The sequence below is a fragment of the Megascapheus bottae genome, chromosome 5 (assembly GCF_031878675.1).
Source record: "Megascapheus bottae isolate mThoBot1 chromosome 5, mThoBot2.hap1, whole genome shotgun sequence".
NCBI lineage: Eukaryota > Metazoa > Chordata > Mammalia > Rodentia > Geomyidae > Megascapheus > Megascapheus bottae.
In genome coordinates, this window is record NC_143513.1 from 41,590,059 (window position 1) to 41,610,454 (window position 20,396).

The following is a 20,396-nucleotide window of genomic DNA, read 5'->3' on the forward strand; positions in this document are numbered from 1 at the left end:
TTCGGAGAAGGTAAGGATGTGGTCATAACGCTTGCCTTTTAGGAGAACTCAAGCATTTCCTACCAGCCCCATTGACTTCACTTGCTTGGGCTTTCTATTTCCTTTGGATCGTGACACAGTATTCACACCATTCCTGTGTCTGAGACTTGTTTTTTCAATCCAACCAAAGTATGTTACCAAACCAACAACCGTCAAACATTTAACCATTTTAGAGTTGTTATATTAAAGCTAGGTCCCCTTTTGTTTCTTCAAAATCAATGTTTCTAGAACATGTAACTTGGGAATAATCAGGGTCCTGGAAGGAAATTTAAGTTGGTAGTACAGCTAGGACAGAGGTGACTGGTAGTCACCAAAGAATGGTGATCCTTCCGCATCACTGCCCCATAAGGTAGAGCAATGGCTATATTTTCCCAATTACAATCCTTACAACAGATGTGATCCCAAGAACAGGTTCCTAGATGGAAGTGCTGTTTGCTGCTTTCATACCCAGCTTATACAACTTCTGACACCATCTTCCATTCTTATCCTAGGCTGGATCTTTCATGCCTAAGACAACTTTTAAAATCATTCCAAAAGTATGATTTGTTTAAAAATCTAGGATTGGCCTTAGACAATGGAAAGGTCAACTAATTGCTTTGTTGAGTGGCAACAACTAGAATACAATGATGTAAAGATACTAATAAATTAATGAGAAGAAAAGGTTAATCGACACAATCACACAGCAATTGAGAAAGCTCTTCCTTTTCTTCCATATGGGGTCTGGGTTACTGCACTGCCTGAACAGAACAGAATTTTATGGCAAAGAATGAATTGCACTTCTGAAGAAGAATTTGGAAGAGTCTTTATCATTACCACTCAATATAGAGACAAGAAATAATCATGCTCAATGAACACCTAAGGCTGAAGGACTACAATCTAAGTGTCTCATGACAGAAATAATTCATGATGCATGAAATTAGATGTATGATAGCACTTAGATTTTATCCCTGAACCAATGGGAAGTGTACACAAGATACATAAACCATTCTCAGACTGGGTAAAGGACTGCAGGATGGGGGAGGAGAGCAGAACCACTAGTGGGAAGAAGTTAATTCCTGAATGAACGCTTAGAATAGCACCTTCTCTTCCTAATCTGCTTCACCTTTGAAGAGAAAAAAAAAGTGGTGAAATGTTATCACCACTTATGAAAAGCGCAGCTTCATCAAGTTGACAAGGGAATATCTCTGCTTTGAAGAGCTGCAAGTGTCCTGCAGGTAGGAGCTCCCTGTGTCAACACATAAAACATATTCAATAATGAATGCTAAAGGAATATATGAACACATAGGAATGAATATAGCAATTACTGAAGGACCAAATGAATTCCTAAACATTGATTCAGATGACAGACCCAGATGAGAAACCCATTCCCTCCAAGTAAGTCCAAAAGTGACTGAAATTTCTTTCTGCCTAGTTCCCTAGTCCTCCAAGCCAACAAAAAATAAGAGGGACTAGGCAGAGATTACAGCAAATCGCTTAGAACTGACCTCCACCTTAAACTGGAAAAGAGGCAGGGAAGAGGGAAGGGGGCAACAGAATGACATTCAAATGTTGAAGAAAGTATGGAATGTTTGGCTTTAGTTTTTTAAAATAAACTTTATTGGCATATAACATACAGAAATGCGTCCATTGTTTGGGCAGCCTGATGAATTTTACAAACTGATCTCACATGAAGCCTGCAAGCTATTTTTAAAAAACACAAGTCTTCCAATCCAGAATCCCCTCCCCTTCACATCAGTGAACACTGATTTTTTAAAAGAAAATGAGGACAGGCTAGAAAAAAGGCAAGGAATAAAAGGGTGAGCATTCTGACGTGTTTTAGAGAGGAGACACAGAGACTGGGACAGAAGAGGCCACACCCCAGGGGAACTCAAGCTCCCACACTATGCAGGGCTTTCCCAGATCTGCAGAATGCACTCATGTGATTAAACATTTTCAAATAAAGGGTATTTCCAGAAAAGGCAGGCTGAGCTTTGCAGACAAAACTGGCTTTGGGAGGCCGGAGAAGGAGCGGCTACTACAGTGTCACTGCAGTTTTGTGATCAAGTCTTTGAGAACAGACTCCATCCCAGCCAATGTCCACCATGTCCTTCTCTCTTCCAGGCAATGTCCTTGATCAGAAAAGAAAACTGCTATGAACAATGAATGAAGGAATTATTGTTGGCTTGGAAATACATTAGGATCTGCCATGTGTGGAAGAAGTGGCAGGCAGGTGATTAGAAAACAGATGGATAACATCCTTGAAAACCTCTGATGGTGCTGAAGGAGAGTCCCAGGGGTCTCCTGTAAGCCACTTTCATGGGAGAACTTCTGGCTCATGACTTTGTGTAAGTCAGCTAATGTTGGAAGAGAACAACAAAGAAAAACGAATAGATTGGATCAACAGAAGGGCTCTAGAGGAGTTTCTAAAGCATTGTGGCTCCTTATGTTAGTCAAACTGGGGTCCTTCTTAAGTTCTCAGTCTGTTTCCCTCCACATTCCAATGTTTGAATAGGAGCTAAATTGCAGAGTTTTAGGTCAAGTGGTTCAATGGAGAAGAGTCACTGTCCGGGATTTGATTGATGTGAAACGCTTTCTTGTGTTGTCTGTAAATACAAAGGATTCCACTGCTGAGTGACAGAGAGAAGAGAGATAATGAATAAGACTACCAATTTCAGAAACATGTATGTGCCTGTTTTCATCATCTATAGATGAGGTGAGCAGTAGTGGCCCTCTCCTTGGGATGAATGAATGTACTCACGTGCTTAGAACCATTAGACACATAGAAAGAGCTATAACGTTTGACTGCTGTTGTTGTATTATCCTTACTGTGGTAGCTACAATGGGGGAAATTTTCAGGAAGCCCTCCCAGAGGAGCTGAGTCAACTTGAGTAGTGGCAAGGCAAATATGGTTAAATGACTCAGATAATGAGGGGAGACCACAGGAGAGGAGAGAATAGGGGAGGAGATACAGGCAGAAGCACAAATGTTCAGGGACCCAGTGAGTATGGGGACAGAGACCATTCTCATTCAGTCATACAGATGATTTGGAAGGCAGATTGTTAAGGAAAGAGCAGGTACTGTGTATAAGAACTACCATGCTAAGTAACTGGGATTTTTCAAAAGCTATTTATTTTTTTAAAGTTGTTTCTAGGAACCTGTGAGGTACTTTTTAAACTGTGCTGGCAAAGTTTAACTAGACAAGGAAATCAAGAAAAGTGCAATTAATCACCCATTTCTGTTAATAAGAAAGGAGAGTGACCTGAGCACAGTGGCTCATGTCTGTAATCCTAACTACAGAAGAGACTAAGATTGAGAGGGCTGTGGTTCGAGGTCAGCCCAGGTTAAAAAGCTCATGAGACCCTCATCCCAATCAATAAAAAGCTGGATGTGGCCAGATGCTTAGGAGGCTGAGATTTGCAAAATTGAGGTTTGCAGCCAGCTCAGAAAAATACAAGTAATTCTTATCTCTAATTAGCCAGTGAAAATGCTACAATTAGAGGTATAGCTCAAGTGATAGAACACCCATCATGAACAAAAATCCAAGCAAGAGCCCATGAGATCAAGTTCCAGTCACACACAGAGACAGAGACACAGGCACAGACACAGACACAGACAGACACAGACACAGACAGACAGACAGACACACACACACACACATACACAGTGTGATAGTGATTACATGTCATTCTAACAATCAAAAGGAAAATACATAGGAGGATCACTGTCCAGGAAGACCTGGGGAAGGGGAAGGAAAAACAAGACCCTATCTCGAAAGTAACCAGAGCAATAAGGATTAAAAATATGGCTTAAGTAGTAGTGTCTGCCTAGCACTCAAAGACCTACAGTTCAAACTCCAGTACCATTGAAGAACAAAAAGAAAGAAAGACAAGGAGGAGGAGGAGGAGGAAGAGGAGGAAGAGGAGGAAGAGGAGGAGGAGGGGGAGGAGGGGGAGGAAGAGGAGAAGGAGGAGGAAGAGGGGGAGGTGGGGGAGGAAGAAGAGGAGGAGGAAGAAGAGGAGGGGAGATTTTGGTGACAATGACCAATTTCCTATAGCTTCCTTTCTCATAATTTGGAATAGCTCCCCTCTGGCTCTGTAGTAACTATCCTGCCTCCTTAGATGCTTAAAGCTTTGGTATGGTCTCTGTACAATTCCCCAGCCCTTCTTTGTTCTTACTGTCAGAACACTGATGCTTTGTACACTGATGCTTTGTTCTGGCATACACCCTTCTTTGCACAGCTATGATGTTGGAGTAAATCCTGATTAGCTCAGATTACTCACATAACTATATCCTTCTTTCCATTGACTGACTGAGATATGGATGGGCACTTGACATAATTCTGGTCAGAGACATAAGAATGAAGGAAGCCTCTGGGAAAGTTTTCTCCTCTCTGAAAAAGAAGCACACAGGATGGCATAGCCTCTTCTTCTTCTTCAGTATGTCCCATGATGATGTGACACCTTGGGTTTCATATCTGCCACAGCAGCTAAAACAGAGTATACTTAAAATGATGTTATTCTGTTAAGAGTTGACTATTTCGAGCAACTTCCCAGGAGAGCAATAAATAGGGTGGTTATTACCCTTCTGGTAGATTTTGAAAGCCAAGAGAGATAAAATGGCCTGTATGAGGATGGCAAAGGGGTCGGGAGTCATGAATCCTTGGATTCTACACCATGACACTATTAGACCAGTCCAACCACATACCATTACACTGCACTTGTATCTTCATCTGCATGATATTTTGTCTCCCCAGCTGCACCTCAAATCTCTCTTGAAGTCCATTGCAAAGAGCCTTCCTCATCATAAACAACTAATTCTAATACTTCATGTGTTTCCCGATCATTGACTTCTTTCTGTCTTTTTGTTTTTGAATCTATTCCATTTTGGCACTCCAATGATAACTGGATGAGATGTAGAAGGCTGGACTTTTTGCATGTGCTTTCAACCAAAATGATTTTTTATTATATATATTATTGTAATTAATGGAGGGGTTACAGTTACATTTGCCAGATAGAAGGAGCATTACTTCACATACATTGATACCCCTTCTCATGTTTTTGTCCCCATTTCCCTCCCCTACCCCCTTCCCTCATCTTGTTTTCCCCCCTTCCCTTTCCTATTTCAAATAAACAAATAAATATATATATATATAATATACCAGATTGCAAGATAAGATAATGTAACAATATGAGAATAACCAAGGGACAACAAAAGAGATGAGAAATAACATAATACATTAAGTACATTCACTCATTATATAGGTCTTGTTTCCATATTCTGGAGGTCCTTTCATTTAGCCTCATCCTATATGGCCTTATGTATCTAGGTTTTGTGCTATTGTAAACCTCTGCTAGGAGAGCCCAAGGTTTGTACTAATTATTACAAATGAGGGAAACCACTGAGCCTATGTTCCTTTGGGTCTGGCTTACTTCACTTAATATGATTTTTTTCTAAGTCTTTCCATTTACTTACCAATAGGGCAATATCATTCTTTTTGATGGCAGCATAGAATTCCATTGTATAAATACCACCATGTGTATAAATACCACAACTTGTTGATCCACTCATCAACTGAGGGGCATCTGGGTTGGTTCCATATCTTTGCTATGGTAAATAGTGCTGCAATGAACAAAGTTGTGCTAGTGGATTTAGTATGTCCCTGTTTCTGGACGATTGGGTAAACGCCAAGTAGTGGAATTGCTAGGTCATAGAGGAGCTCTATGTTTAGTCTTTTGAGGAACTACCATACCGCTTTCCAGTGGTTGAACAAGTTTACACTCCTACCAACAGTGTAGTAGTGATCTCTCCTGGCCACACCCCCACCAGCATCTGTTGTTATTAGGTTTCTTGATCATGACCATTCTAACTGGACTGAGGTGGAATCTCAAAGCTGCAAAATGATTTTTTTATTCCCAGTATATTTAAGACACAATACTCACTCCAAGCAGATTCACAGAAGGGAAAATTAAGAAACATGTAAATAAACAGAAAATGATGACATTCATTTCTAGTAACCAAATAATCTCATTAGTAAAGACAGCCTTGACACGGAAGAAATATCACACAGAGGAAGGAGGTATTTGCTATTACTGCTGCCTGGAAACATTCAGCACATGTAGTCAAATTTCAGTGCTATATTCGGGTTTAAGGAAGACCATGGTACTGTCAATCTCAAGCCAACAATAAAGCCCAAACAATTTGCAAGCTTAGTCATAAAGCCGAGATTATTTGAATACTTAAACAGATGAATATTTCCTTCAGATGCAAAAGAATCCAAGAACCTTAGTCTAGCATTTTCTGTTAAATGGTCTGGGAACAGAACTAGCCATACCCATGGTCCTTCTGAGATGAACCTCCCATCTGAAAACTCATTCCCACCTCCATGGGTCACCATGAAACCTCCCTCCCACTCTGTGTGAGGCAGAGCTTAATAACTATAACATTGCGACTTGATGGCAGTAATACGCAATTTAGTTCTGTGGACTAACTAAGAAGGCCAATCGATGCTTCTAACACGGTCAGCCTCATCAGGGAGTTTGTTTTGTTTTGATTTTTGGTGCCAGTTTTGGGGCTTGGATGCACTCTCTGAGCTTTTCTGCTCAAGGCTAGCACTCTACCACTTTAGACACAGATTCACATCAGCCCTTTCTGTGGTTAGCTGGAGATAAAAGTTTGATGGATTTTCCTTCCCAGGCTGGCTTTAAACCTTGGGCCTCAGATCTCAGCCTCCTTAGAGGCTGGAATTACAGGCATGAACCACCACTGTGCAGCACAAGTATTCTTATATGGGAATATGTTTTGGGAAGATAGGAACTTGTTAGGTCCACACCAGGAAAAATGGCATCTTCCCCTTTGTTCTCTCTTTGTGAAAAATTGCACATGACCTTCCCTAGAAGTCCCTCCCGGCACTTGTAATCACCATGTACCTGGTCGCTGTACGCCTGGGGACAGTGGGAGGTCACTCAGGCTCAGTCACCTTGAAGTGGTCACACCGCTTGCAGTGGCTCTCCCAATAAACTCTTTTCTGCCTGAACCATGTATGGTAGTCTCCTTTTGGCAACCCTTATGGTGTCCTCTAAATATTGGAAGTCAGCTATTAGAGCACTATTTAAGAAGTTAAGACCTGAGGGGACTATGCAAAAGGAGATAGAACTGATCAAAGAAGCATTATCTTGATAACAGAGTAGTTCAGAAGAAATTATAATTACAGACTTCTAAGAGATGTGGGAGGCCAGCTTCATCCTTCTAGTTGTCCCTGGAGCTCAGCTGGAGTTCATAGGAGCCCAGGGTGGAGGATGAACTCTGGTGTAGGCCCCCTGGGATGGAGAAGAGAGAGCAGGAGTTCAGCATCTGACCATGCCTGGGGATTATAGAAGAAAGTGAGGTGGCCTAAAACACATAGATTTGCTTCAAGAATAATTTAGGAGGACTCTTCTGTGTTCTCTAATTCCATGGGAATGAGAAGCCCTGTCCTACAGACATCTGCCAGATGCGATGCTGTAACAGTGTAGCTCCCTACAATTCTAAGGATACCAAGCACCTTCCTTCTATTTTGTCTGTAATTAACCATTGCTTAATCAAGTTCCAACCCTCAACACCCCCCCACACACAATTAGTTTTTAAAACCCAGTATTTTCTTTGAGCTAGTGATATTTGGGGCCCTAAATGCTCTGGAGGAAGAGGGGTCGTGGGGAGATCTTATTAAGCGAAGGAAACTAGCTCCTAGACATTCCCTTTGAAAACACTCAGCTCCTCAGCTCTGTTTTCAAGATCAACAGTTTTCCCTTCCCTGCCTCTTAGTGACACTGTATGAACCGGGGTTTATTTGAATTTCCATGAGGGAAACAGGCTTTATTTAGCTCTTGAACTCCTCCTACTAAGGGATATAACAGTGTGGTTATGAGGCTGTTTCTTCTTATAACTGACTACAAAAATACTTCATTTATGTTTCAGGCATATTTTTGTGGGCATTTCTAATTTTAATTTTTCTGAATCTCTCCTGGTTTTTGAAACATTAATTCAAAGAAAAAAGGTAAACATTGCTGGTTCTCTTTTTCTTGCTCTTTGTGCTTTAACAGGAAATGCATTTCTGACACTTTTAAAATGAGCAATCACATGTATAATCAACTTGGTTAAAACTTCCTTCCTGGTAACTGCAACACTTCCTCTGCATCTGGATATGAAGGGGGCCTCAGAAAAGCGGAAGGGTTGAAAGGTGCACTGGGTAGGTTTGAATTTGTTTTGTTTTCAAAAACTTAAACAAATGAACCATCTGCATCATTACCTCCACCGCTCTATCAGGTATTGCTTCTTTCAATTTTTTTTTTGCCCTTTGTTAATCTGACTTGGAATGTAAACACACTTCCTCCTTGGCTAGAATATTTTTTTAATCAGGATTTCATGTCTCATTGCCTGGTCCAGCCTAGACTATGGATATCCACAGGTTCCGGCAATAGCTTACAGGTGCATCTGCTCTTTTCTGTTTTTGTTTGGGAGGAAGAGGGAGGGTCAGGGCTATACTACACAGGCTTCATGGTTTTACAAGCGTGTGCTTAGAAAATACTGTACTTACAGTGAGTCGAACATCACTGCAGAAAAGGAGAAAACTTCAGAGTCTCAACCATGAAGGCATCCTGTGAGTATCTGGTCAGTGTATTTTTTTTGTGTGTGACTCTTCTATTGTATAGGACCAGTTGACATTACCCAGGCAAACACTGTTGTATGTTTGTTTTATTGCTCTATGTTTGAATTTGTGTTATGGTTTATTTCAAGGTTGCTTTTATTTCCATGTATCTTATGATTTCTTTATTTCTTCATTAATCTTTTATGTAGCAAAAGTGAATGTTTTAAGCTGCAAGGGCTAGTTGTTTGGGACAGTTGGTTTCATTTACTAAGTATAACATGATTGTATTTTAAGAGAAGGACTATTGACTTTAAAAATAAGTTAAGGCAAGACTTAAACAAATTTAGATCTAGCAAAACTTGCTCTTCTTAGCTTTGCATCAGACTGTTCTTTGGGATAAGCATCAGATGTTCCTCTGTGCTTAAGGGAATAAGTAATTATGAACCCCCTTAACCTTGGTTATTTAGGAGAGTGTTGTTTTCAGCAACTTTAGCCTTTTTTTCAGTAGCTGATGCATATTTAGTATAAAAGTCACTACAGTGTAGTGACATTAAATATTATTTTCATGTTGCAGTTTTAGTACTTTTAGCATACAATAATCATTTAATAGGTTTCTTTTTGAGTGTTTCATATTTATACTTAAAATGTTTTACAGAGGGGAAATACTTGTTAAATGTTTTCTTAAGGAGTGAATAAGTTAATTGCAATAAATTTGTAAATTCTTGGTAGTGATGGAACTATTACAGCAAAATAATGAAGAGTCATTTGGGGTCTAAATAGTACTAGGGTCATTGGAGTGCAGAAATTCAGCCTTCTCTCATATGTAAAGCAGAGACAGACTAAATTGGTACAAAGTTAAAATTATCTAGAGTTTCCTGTTAGGCAAATATAGCCTTGACTGACTGCCCAGAAGTAAGCAGTGACAACTCAATAGTTTACACATTTCATGATTCAGCTTTTGATGTACTTCAAATGGTCCTGTTTATAATTTCACCAATTCTAGTAATTTTTGAATTTAATGAATGAAATAACTAGCTTTCTTAATAAGAATTTTAAAATGAAAAGGGAAAGAAAGGAAGTTAACTGGAGAGTAGATGTGGGTCCACTGTGTTTGAAAAATAGAGAACATGAGCAATGTTGGGTGCAGAGTCTGGGTGAGAGGAGAACTGAAAGACCACTCAGAGGAAATGGGTCAAAAGCTTGTTTCCAAAGCCATGCTTGGCCTCTCAGGGTGCCTCACCAACAAACACCAGGACCTCACTCCTGTGTTGTGTTTACCTCTCTGTGCCTTGCAGTGCACTTACGTTCTGAGCTATTATTATATGTTAGGTATTGTATTATATGAGTTTTTACATTTTTTCCCCCTTAAACACTTTGCAACACCAAAGAATCCAGAGCCAGGCACTGGAGGCTACTCAGGAAACTGAAATCTGAGGGTAACCGTTCCAGGCCAGGCCAGAGACAGTCTTATCTCCAGTGAATCACCAAAAGGCTGGAAGTAGAGGTGTGACTTAAATGGTAGAGCTGTAGCCCTCAGCAAAAAACAAGGGGGGGGGCCTCAGGGACAGCACCTAGACCCTGAATTAAAGCCCCCCCCATCTGTGTCGTGGCGTGCACGTCAGTCAGTGCGCTGCCCCTTCCCTTTCCCTGCGCCTTACAAAGAACTGCAGAGGGAAGGGTGTCTGGTGACCCGGTGTCTCCCCGCTCACCCCCAGGTCGCCCAGGGCATGGAGCTGGAGCACCCTGAGCAGCCGGTGGTTCTGAGGGAGGACAATCTCCGCAGGCGCCGGAGGATGAAGCCTCGCAGTGCGGCGGCCAGCCTGTCCTCCACGGAGCTCATCCCCATCGAGTTCGTGCTGCCCACCAGCCAGCGCAACTCCAAGACCCCGGAAACGGCGCTGCTGCACGTGGCGGGCCACGGCACCGTGGCGCAGATGAAGGCCCAGCTGTGGCTGCGCGCGCTGGAGACCAGCGTGGCGGCCGACTTCTACCACCGGCTGGGCCCCGATCGCTTCCTCCTGCTCTACCAGAAGAAGGGCCAGTGGTACGAGATCTACGACAAGTGCCAGGTGGTGCAGACCCTGGACTGCCTGCGCTACTGGAAGGTTCTGCGGCGGAGCCCCGGGCAGATCCACGTGGTGCAGCGGCCCGCGCCATCCGAGGAGACGCTGGCCTTCCAGCGCCAGCTCACCGCCCTCATCGGCTACGACGTCACCGACGTCACCAACGTGCACGACGACGAGCTGGAGTTCACACGCCGCCGCCTGGTCACCCCGCGCCTGGCCGAGGTGGCGGGCCGCGACGCCCGGCTGTATGCCATGCACCCGTGGGTCACCTCCAAGCCCCTCCCCGAGTACCTGTGCAAGAAGATCGCCCACGACTGCATCTTCCTCGTCATCCACCGCGGCACCACCAGCCAGACCATCAAGGTCTCGGCCGACGACACGCCCGGCGGCATCCTGCGCCGCTTCTTCACCAAGATGGCCAAGAAGAAGTCGCTGATGGACATCCCCGAGAGCCAGGGCGAGCAGGATTTCGTCCTGCGCGTCTGCGGCCGCGATGAGTACCTGGTGGGCGAGACGCCCCTCAGAAACTTCCAGTGGGTGAGGCACTGCCTCAAGAACAGCGAGGAGATCCACCTGGTCCTCGACACGCCCCCCGACCCGGCCCGGGACCGCGTGAGGACCGAGGAGTGGCCGCTGGTGGACGACTGCACCGGAGTCACCGGCTACCACGAGCAGCTCACCATCCACGGCAAGGACCACGAGAGCGTGTTTACCGTGTCCCTGTGGGACTGCGACCGGAAGTTCCGGGTCAAGATCCGGGGCCTCGACATCCCGGTCCTGCCCCGGAACGCCGACCTCACGGTCTTCGTGGAAGCCACCATCCAGCACGGGCAGCAGGTCCTGTGCCAGCAGCGCACGGGCCCCAGGCCCTTCACCGAGGAGGTGCTCTGGAATGCCTGGCTCGAGTTCGGCATCAAGATCAAGGACTTGCCCCGGGGAGCGCTCCTGAACCTGCAGGTGTACTGCGGCAAGGCCCTGGTCCAGGCCGCCAAGGCGCCCGGGGAGGCTGCGGGCGCCGAGCCCAAGGGCAAGGCCCAGCTCCTCTACTACGTGAACCTGCTGCTCATCGACCACCGCTTCCTCCTGCGCCGCGGCGAGTACGTGCTCCACATGTGGCAGATCCCCGGCAAGGGCGAGGACCAGGGCAGCTTCAACGCCGACAAGCTCACCTCGGCCACCAACCCGGACAGAGAGAACTCCATGTCCATCTCCATCCTTCTGGATGATTACTGCCACCCCATTGCCCTGCCCAAGCATCGCCCCACCCCGGACCCCGAAGGGGACCGCGTTCGAGCCGAAATGCCCAACCAGCTTCGCAAACAACTGGAGGCCATCATAGCCACGGATCCCCTGAACCCCCTCACCGCAGAGGACAAAGAGTTGCTCTGGCATTTTAGATACGAAAGCCTGAAGCATCCCAGGGCATACCCTAAGTTGTTCAGCTCCGTGAAATGGGGACAGCAAGAAATGGTGGCCAAAACCTACCAACTCTTAACCAGAAGGGAGATCTGGGAGCAGAGCGCTTTGGACGTGGGCTTGACAATGCAGCTCCTGGACTGCAACTTTGCGGATGAAAATGTAAGAGCCATTGCCGTCCAGAAACTGGAGTGCCTGGAGGACGACGATGTTTTGCATTACCTTCTCCAGCTGGTACAGGTATGAGATGGTGGGCTTTCGACAGGATTCATTAGCATGTACCCGCCCCCCCCCATTCAGTTGTCAGCAGACATTCTTGCCTAGTCAAAGTAGATCCGATGAGGTCATCCTCAAAAAGTAGTAGGAAAGTCATTTATTGTCTTGGCAGTAAATTTTTAAGTGGCCTTGTGGGAATCCTTTGTCCTCATCTATTATTTTAATGATAGATGCAACTTATTGAAGGCTGTCTGGTTTCAAAGCTGCAAGTGATTTCCTGGGTGTGTGTGTGTGTGTGTGTGTGTGTGTGTGTGTGTGTGTGTGTGTGTGTGTGTGTGTGTGTGTGTGTGTGTGTGTGTATTGTCTTTACCATGACTGATAGAGATCAAATTAACATTTGTGTTTTGTTTCTCCAGTACTAAGATTTGAACTCAGGGCCATAATGGCACTCTATTACTTGAATCACACTCCAACCCAGCAATCACATTTTATATATAAGAAATTAGACATGAAGAAGCGGGATGCAAGTTGTTCACACCTGTAATCCCTAGCTACTCAGGAGGTTGAGGTCTGAGGATAGCAATTCAAAGTCATCCTGGGCCAGAAAATCTGTGAGACTCTTATCTCCAGTCAAAGCTGACAGCGGCACTGTGGCTCAAGTGATAGAGCACTAGCCTTGAGCAAAAAAAAGTTCAAGGACAAAGTCTAGGCCCAGACCCACAAAAAGAAAAAAGAAAAGAAATGGAAAGGAAGGAAGGAAAAAAGGGAAAGGGGGGGGAACAGGGAAAGGAAGGGGGGAAGGAGGGAGGAAAATAGACATAAAGAGATCAATATCACATACTTGGCAAGCAGAGCAGAGTTTACACTTAGGTATTCTGGCTCTAGGCTCTCCTTTTCATGGCATTGATATGGTGTCAGGAGAGAAGCCTCACTCCCACCAGTCAGTATTCCAGGTAGAATATTGGAAGCAGAACTGAATTTCTACTCTGATTCTGAGGATGTTCCTGGGATCCTGAGTGGCCATCATGTGTCGAAGGTTTAGAAGTGAAGAAACCAAGGAGCAGCTCTTCTGCTCACCACAGCAGTTCTCAAATTATACCATGCTCCTTGGCAAGGAAAAGCAAGTCAAGTGCTACTTTAGAACTTAAATGTGTTCATTTATGAATTCAACATGTACTGAGAAGACTGGCATCAAATAAGTACATATATTAACACCTGTCATAACAAATTATGGCAAGTATTTTAGGGGAAGTCAAGAGTATTGTGAGCAAACAAGGGACCAGAAGATATTTAGTTTCGATTAAGGGATCCAAGGACAGTTGTGAGTAGGTGACATTTGACTTGACATCTGTAGGAACAGTTTCATCTGTATGAAACTAAATATCAAACTATCTAATCATTATCTGCATTTATAGGAAGTCCCTGAAATTTTTGATTAGCATTTTGGAAATTCTTAACTTGGAGTCTTTACCTTCTCATTAGTCAAAACACTTGAAACATTATACTAGACTTGGCCTTCATCCATTTAATATATTCAGTATTTTCTTCTGCCCACTAGACTGGCCTAACACTGAAGAATTATAGATAAACTAAAGTTTTCTAGTTCCTCCATAACAAAGCCAGCACAGCAAATTTGCCTAAACTCCTCCAAATTCCAAGAGAATTATGAATGATTTTTCACTTCCATTTTCCAAGTAAAGTTTACAGCATTGGGAGGTGAAGGGTGTTCTTCTTAAATGTTTTAGGTGAAAGAGGCCAGGAAGTAACATTAACTTTGAACTTAAATCTGAACTGGTAGCACTCATTTGTAAAAACTATTTGAGACATTTTCAGATATGGCTACATGACTCATTTCTGATTAAAACCATCTCCAGTATGAGATCTACATTGTCTTTGCAGAAGTGAAACACAAAGGTCAGAAAGACATGCAGGTTAGAAACTCAGAACACATTTAAAGTGAATTCAGTTAGCTAAATAACTAATTCCCAGAACTAAGGAACACCTTAATTGGACATACCCATAAAAAGCCATTTTGAAAGCATAGGTATAATTGAAACATTAGGAAGTTAGTATCATTCATTTCTAAACTGGAAGACCAGATTAACAATAATAAATAATAATACCATGAAGTTTCCAGGTTCTAATACAGAAGCTAGAATGGAAATTTCTGCTGTGACTTTAGGGATACATTAATATTCTTCATTTTAGCCTTTTCAAGTTTAAATGCATCTATCCTCTAATTTGAGGATAACCTAAAGTATTTCTTAGCTGTGCTATATTTAGCATTATAAATTATTTCCAAGTTACTAAAAATAATAATGTAGGAAATATACATACATTCATCAATATTTAATGGCTTTTGCATTTTTATTGTTCTGTTTCTTTGCTAATAAAATATGTATTCATGACATCAGACAATGTTGCCCACAATACTAAACATTAAAAAGAAAGTAGAGTTTTGCATGAGAAGCATTAGAACCAGGGGTATTCTGATAAAGAGCTCTGTATCTTCCACAGCATGGCAGCAGGAAATAATGGTTCTGTATGAATTGATCTGGGCCTGTTGTGGACTTACAGTAAGATGCCATCAGACCATTTTTTTTCTTGTGATGAGATGTCCAAAAGAGAAATGGTAGACTTGTCAGATCTTCGCATATCTTCATGTGTAATAATCTTCTCCTTTCCTGGACTCTATTTCCACTGTCCTCTCCTATGTATACTATATTTGTTGGAGCCATCTCCATCTTTCTCCTTCCAATAAATCTAGTTAGCTCCTACTTGGAATAAATGCCATCACCTCTTCATCTCTGCAGTGAGAAAATCACATGGCTGGGAGGCCAAGAGTTCTGATCTCTAATCCCAGTTCTGTTCTTCCATGGCAGTCCATCAATGTCAACCTGTTTTTCCTCTAGGCTGTGAAGTTTGAACCATACCATGACAGCGCTCTTGCCCGATTTCTGCTAAAGCGTGGCTTAAGAGTAAGTACTTCCACTTTGATAATTACATGACATTTTAAGCCATTAGGAATTGCCAGATAAACACAGGACATTAGTCATGACCATCTCACTCTTCTACCTACCTCAGAACAAAAGAATTGGCCACTTCTTGTTTTGGTTCTTAAGAAGTGAGATAGCCCAGTCAAGACACTATCAGCAGCGGTTCGCAGTGATCCTGGAGGCCTACCTGCGAGGCTGCGGGAATGCCATGCTCCAGGACTTCACCCAGCAGGTCCGAGTGATCGAGATGTTACAGAAAGTCACCATTGATATCAAGTCTCTGTCTGCTGACAAGTATGACGTCAGCTCACAAGGTACTGTACCATCTTGGTTCTCTTTCCAAATGTCTTCACCTCCAAATGTCATTAGGGCCCTTCCTGGAAGCCAAGCTCTATCTGCCCCAAAGCAGTTAAGGGTAAAAAAATACCTGCCTAGATTAAACAAATATTAAGTCTTCTTTGGTAACCTAATTATTTTTAAAACTGTACATTTATTACATATATAATTGAATTATACATGATATATAGTATGTACACAGTTCATATTACATACTATATAGTCTTAAATACAAATATCTAGTGTGTATGTGTATATGTGGTATATGTATATATGTATCTGTATATGTATATTGAGTATATGTGTGCTGGTACTGAGGCTTTAACTGAGGGTTTCATGCTTCTGCTTCGCTTTTTCCATTCAGAGCTGGTATTTTACCACTTGAGCCACAGCTTCACTTGTGGGTTTTTTGCTGGTTAATTGAAGATAAATACTTTCCTACCCAGGCTGGTCTGAAGCTCCTGAATAGCTAGGATTCTAGAAGCATAAGCCACTAGAGTCCAGCTTAATAATGAAGTTGTAGTAATTAGTATGAAACACTAAAAAATCAAAAACAATTATTAGATATAAAATGTGATTTTTAAGAACAGATTATTTCCAAACCATTACTTTTTTCTCTCCATGCACATATCATTTTAAAATTTTCATTCTTGCAATGTAAGTGATAATCAAGAGGATATATTAATCTTTTGCATTTCTTCATATATATCTATATAGAGAGATATATCTATATATCTCAGAATCATACACATATACACACACACCCCTCCTTTCACCTCCAGTCTGAAGTAATTTCTAATATCTTCTTACTTCCTATCCTAAGAAATCCTGTCCCTTATTCAGAAAAATAAATCACTCCCTCTCTGCAGTCTCAGAAGTTCAGATTGATACTATAGTAAGTTATAGTCACGCATGCATTTTTCTGGCCTGAAAAAAAAAAGCTCTGTAAACTTCAAAGCAAGGAAATAACTCATTCCTTTTCTTTCTTACACTCAGACTTAGCCCTGTGGCTCAAAACAGAAACTTACTAATATTCCTAGCCAGTGGCTTAAATTTCTTTTTCCCTTTGATTCTTTTCTAGTACTCTAATAATGCTGCTTTCCTAAAAATGACAGTGGCAATTAATAATCATCTCGCATTCACACTGGCCTCTATTCTGTTAGCCTGAGATTGGATTTAGGCTTGAGAATTTTGAGGTTGTCACATCTCTGTCACATCCTAACTTCCTTCTTTGAAGCCAATTGACAGAACCCTAACCAAACTCCATTTAATGTCATCTTCACATGTCTGTTCCCAGATCAGATGGTTGCTCAAAGTTTCAGAAACTGGGAAACATAAGATGGCAGGAATTTTTTAGCAATGCCTTCACATCCCCAACCCCCTCCGCTCTACCATCCCAGGTTGTACATGTTGACATTGCATTGACTCCTTAATGGCAATTCCTCATAAGCCATAAGTGAAGCTTAGGCCTCACTCCTTTCTCCTGCTCCACCTCCTACCAAATGTATGCAGTGCCTTGGGATATGGAGATAATGCCCGTAATAGCTTGGACTCTCTTAATTCTGTGTGCTTGTGACAATTACAGTTATTTCACAGCTGAAGCAAAAGCTTGAAAATCTGCAGAATTCCAGTCTCCCACAAAGCTTTCGAGTGCCGTATGATCCTGGACTGAAAGCTGGCACCCTGGTGGTAGGTATCACTGTTCACCTTGGTCTTGTTGTCTTGCACATGTCTAGCATGCTTTCTAGGGCCTGCTCCTTCTGTAGAGTCAGGGATCCCTGGATGAGTTTTGGTTAATCCCTAATACGAAGTCATCTCCATTCCATTTTTTTTAAATCCACTGATTGAGGTATCCTTTGCCAGCAAGAAATGTATGTTATCTTTCTAAAGTATACAAATCAGTGAATTTTGACAAATATATGGTACCATATCCCTAACAGCATATCAAAGAGCAGAACACTCTTTTAGAATGTTCAACATGAAATTCTTTTGAGTCAGGAATCGGCTGGCAATATTATGTGTTACCTCTGTCTAAGCTCTCTATCGTGTTCTTCTCATTTAAATCACTATGCTGACACCAACACTGCATACTCCTGATTACACTCAAATATCAAGCCACTTGATGAAGGAATACCAAGTTTTCAGTACCATTCATCCATCAGACACCGACCAGCTATATTTTGTTGTGCTTTTAACGTCTGCATGTTATAAACCCAATAATTTGTTTTTATTTCTGCTTTAACCAAAAATAATTTAATAGCTCAAAGAGATTAAGCCATAATTTTTCATTTTCTCCTGTTTTCCTTTTGGTGGTCCTGGAGTTTGAAGCAAAGCACTTGCTAGACAAGTGCTCTATCACTTGAGCCAGAGAATAAACTACTTTTCAGTATTCATGCTCATATTTTCTGTACTGGGTACAGTACAGCAAAGTAGATTCCCATCTAGCATGAACTGCCTCTAACCTTGTATTTTGTATTAAAAGTTCTGCTAGCAGTAAATTATTGCAACATTTGTTTAGCTGGACAACCTTAATATCTATTAATTTTTGAAAGTACTAGGAATATGAACTGGGTTCTGGTGGCTCATACCTCTCCCAGCTACTTAGGAGGCTGAGATCTAGAGAATCATAGTGCAAAGCCAGCTCAAGCAGAAAAGTCCGAGAGACCCGAGCTCCAAAATAACCAGCAAAAAGGTTGGTTTGGAAGTGTAGTTCAAGTGGTAGAGTACCATACAAGCAAGCTGAGTGAGCACATAAGGCCTGGAGTTCAAACCCCAGTGCCAAGGAAAAAGAGAACAATTAAGTTCTATGGGAATTGCTGTCCTGCTATAACAATACAAGTTAACACAGAATTCAAGGCTACTAGGTTTTTATTTCTTTTAATAACATTTTCTTCTGCTGTACATATTTTTATGAGCAATCACTGTCATTCTTATGTTGATTCTCTCTACAGTATGTATCTCTTTCTGAGATTTTCTGAAAAAAAAATCATCAGCAAGGTAATTAAGATGTGCCTTACATGATTTTTGTGTTGAGTTTCTTCAGCAGGTGAGTCTGTAGACTTGAATTTGGAAACTCTTCCTGTCCCCTCTTTTCTCTTTTTTTCCAGATGCAGTGGGTTTTTTTCTGGACTAGCCCCCTTTCTAGTGCTCTAGTTTGGAGATTACCTCCAGCAGGAAATTGAAGCAATGTCAGAGCCATTTTTCTTTATCTTCTATTTCTCCAAAACCAAAGACTTTCTCTGCATGATATCCAATACCAAAAAGAGTTTCTTTACATATTTTTCGTGGTCTTCTGCTTGTTTATGGTGGGACAGCAATCACCTTAGGACTTAACCTTGAAGAAAGGAAGGCAGGCTCCTCCTTTAGTGTTGAATGTTATAGGTGATTACTGTTAATCATAGGTATTTATATATAATATGCTCCCCTGTATAACTGTAGGGATCTTTGGGGCACAGTTTGAGAACCATGGGTTAAAGTATGACTTTTTTCTGTAGCAAAAGTGAATGCTTTCCTTTATATACAAAGGAATAGGATTCATGACATTTTAACATAGATTTGAAATTGTGAAGTTTTTTTTAAGGCCATGTTGCTTCCCCTCGCCCCTCAGTACTGAGGTTTGAATTCAGGGCCCTGTAGTGCTCTTTAGGAAGCTGCTGTAGCACTAAAGCCATGTCCCCAGTCTTTCTTTGCCTTTTTCAGCTAGGGTCTCATATTTTTGTCCAAGGTTGGCCCTTGGTCTCTTACTCTCCTGCTTATGCCTCCTGTGTGCTGGGACTGTAGGCACACCCACCTTACTTGTTGACATGAGTTGTGCTTTTTGCCTGAGCTGGTCCTGAACTGGGATTGCAAGTATGTCCTACCAAGCTCAGATGTTTTTTTCCCTACTGTATTTTGAACTTGCTAGACAAGTAAAGCGTAACTTCCTTGCACTTGCCAGATAAGTTTCTGACCACCTGAGCACTTTTTGTTTTTGTTATTTTTTAGCTTAAGGTCTCAAAGTTTTGCTGGGGCCAGCCTCAAACTACAATCTTTCTGTTCCCTGTATCACTAGGACTCTAGGTGCTGGGTTTTTTTTTCTTGATTTTACAGAGTGAAAGGTTCTCTCATGCTGTCTGTGTCCACATCTGCTTATACCAGACTTTGATCTTATTCACTTCTGTCCCCTTCCCCTTACTCTAATACCCTTCCAATTGTATTCCATTTAGGCTCACAACTTCTCATTTGTTTGCTTAATTTCACATATCTAGATTCTGCATATTAGAGAAGGCATACATAGCATTTGTCTTTCTGAATTTGTCTTTTTTCACTTAACTTGATCTCCAGATCCATCCATTTTTGTAGCAAATGGTGTAAATTCCTTCTTCTTCACATGGGATGATACTCCATTCTCTCTATACCATATTGCTTTTGTCATCTGATGTTTTTGAGATAGGGTCTTGCACTCACCCTCAGACATACACCATCACACTCAGTTTATTTGTTGAGATAGTCTTACTAATTTTTAGCCTAGACTATCCAAAAATGATAATCCTCCCCATCTCCAACACCCATCTAGACCTAGGGCTCCTGGGAGCAGCTGAACCAGTGCTTCAAGTGTTGTGACTTTGCTCTCATATAACATTTGAGATTTGATAATATTTCTTTCTGTATTTTTACCAAAATATTGAAAATCATTTTTCAACTAGGACTCTGCCCTGGCTGTTTGTGATAGGATTTGTGTCTCTA

General features: G+C 42.1%; 1 protein-coding gene and 1 long non-coding RNA gene across 2 annotated transcripts in view; one reads left to right on the plus strand and one right to left on the minus strand.

Moving 5' to 3' along the window:
• Window positions 1-4,304: 4,304 nt before the first annotated feature.
• LOC150063278 (uncharacterized) lies at window positions 4,305-11,426 on the minus strand. Its single transcript, XR_016535524.1, has 3 exons — window positions 10,999-11,426; window positions 7,231-7,334; window positions 4,305-4,408 (listed from the first exon to the last, which is right to left on the minus strand). It is a non-coding gene; the product is annotated as an uncharacterized LOC150063278 (long non-coding RNA).
• The window catches only part of Pik3cg (phosphatidylinositol-4,5-bisphosphate 3-kinase catalytic subunit gamma), a 34,084-nt gene continuing 24,056 nt past the window's right edge, over window positions 10,369-20,396 (plus strand). The window contains exons 1-4 of the mRNA XM_090332983.1: window positions 10,369-12,363; window positions 15,252-15,317; window positions 15,424-15,649; window positions 17,257-17,360. Coding sequence (XP_090189109.1) covers window positions 10,369-12,363; window positions 15,252-15,317; window positions 15,424-15,649; window positions 17,257-17,360 — 2,391 coding nt within the window. The remainder of the gene's footprint in view (window positions 12,364-15,251; window positions 15,318-15,423; window positions 15,650-17,256; window positions 17,361-20,396) is intronic.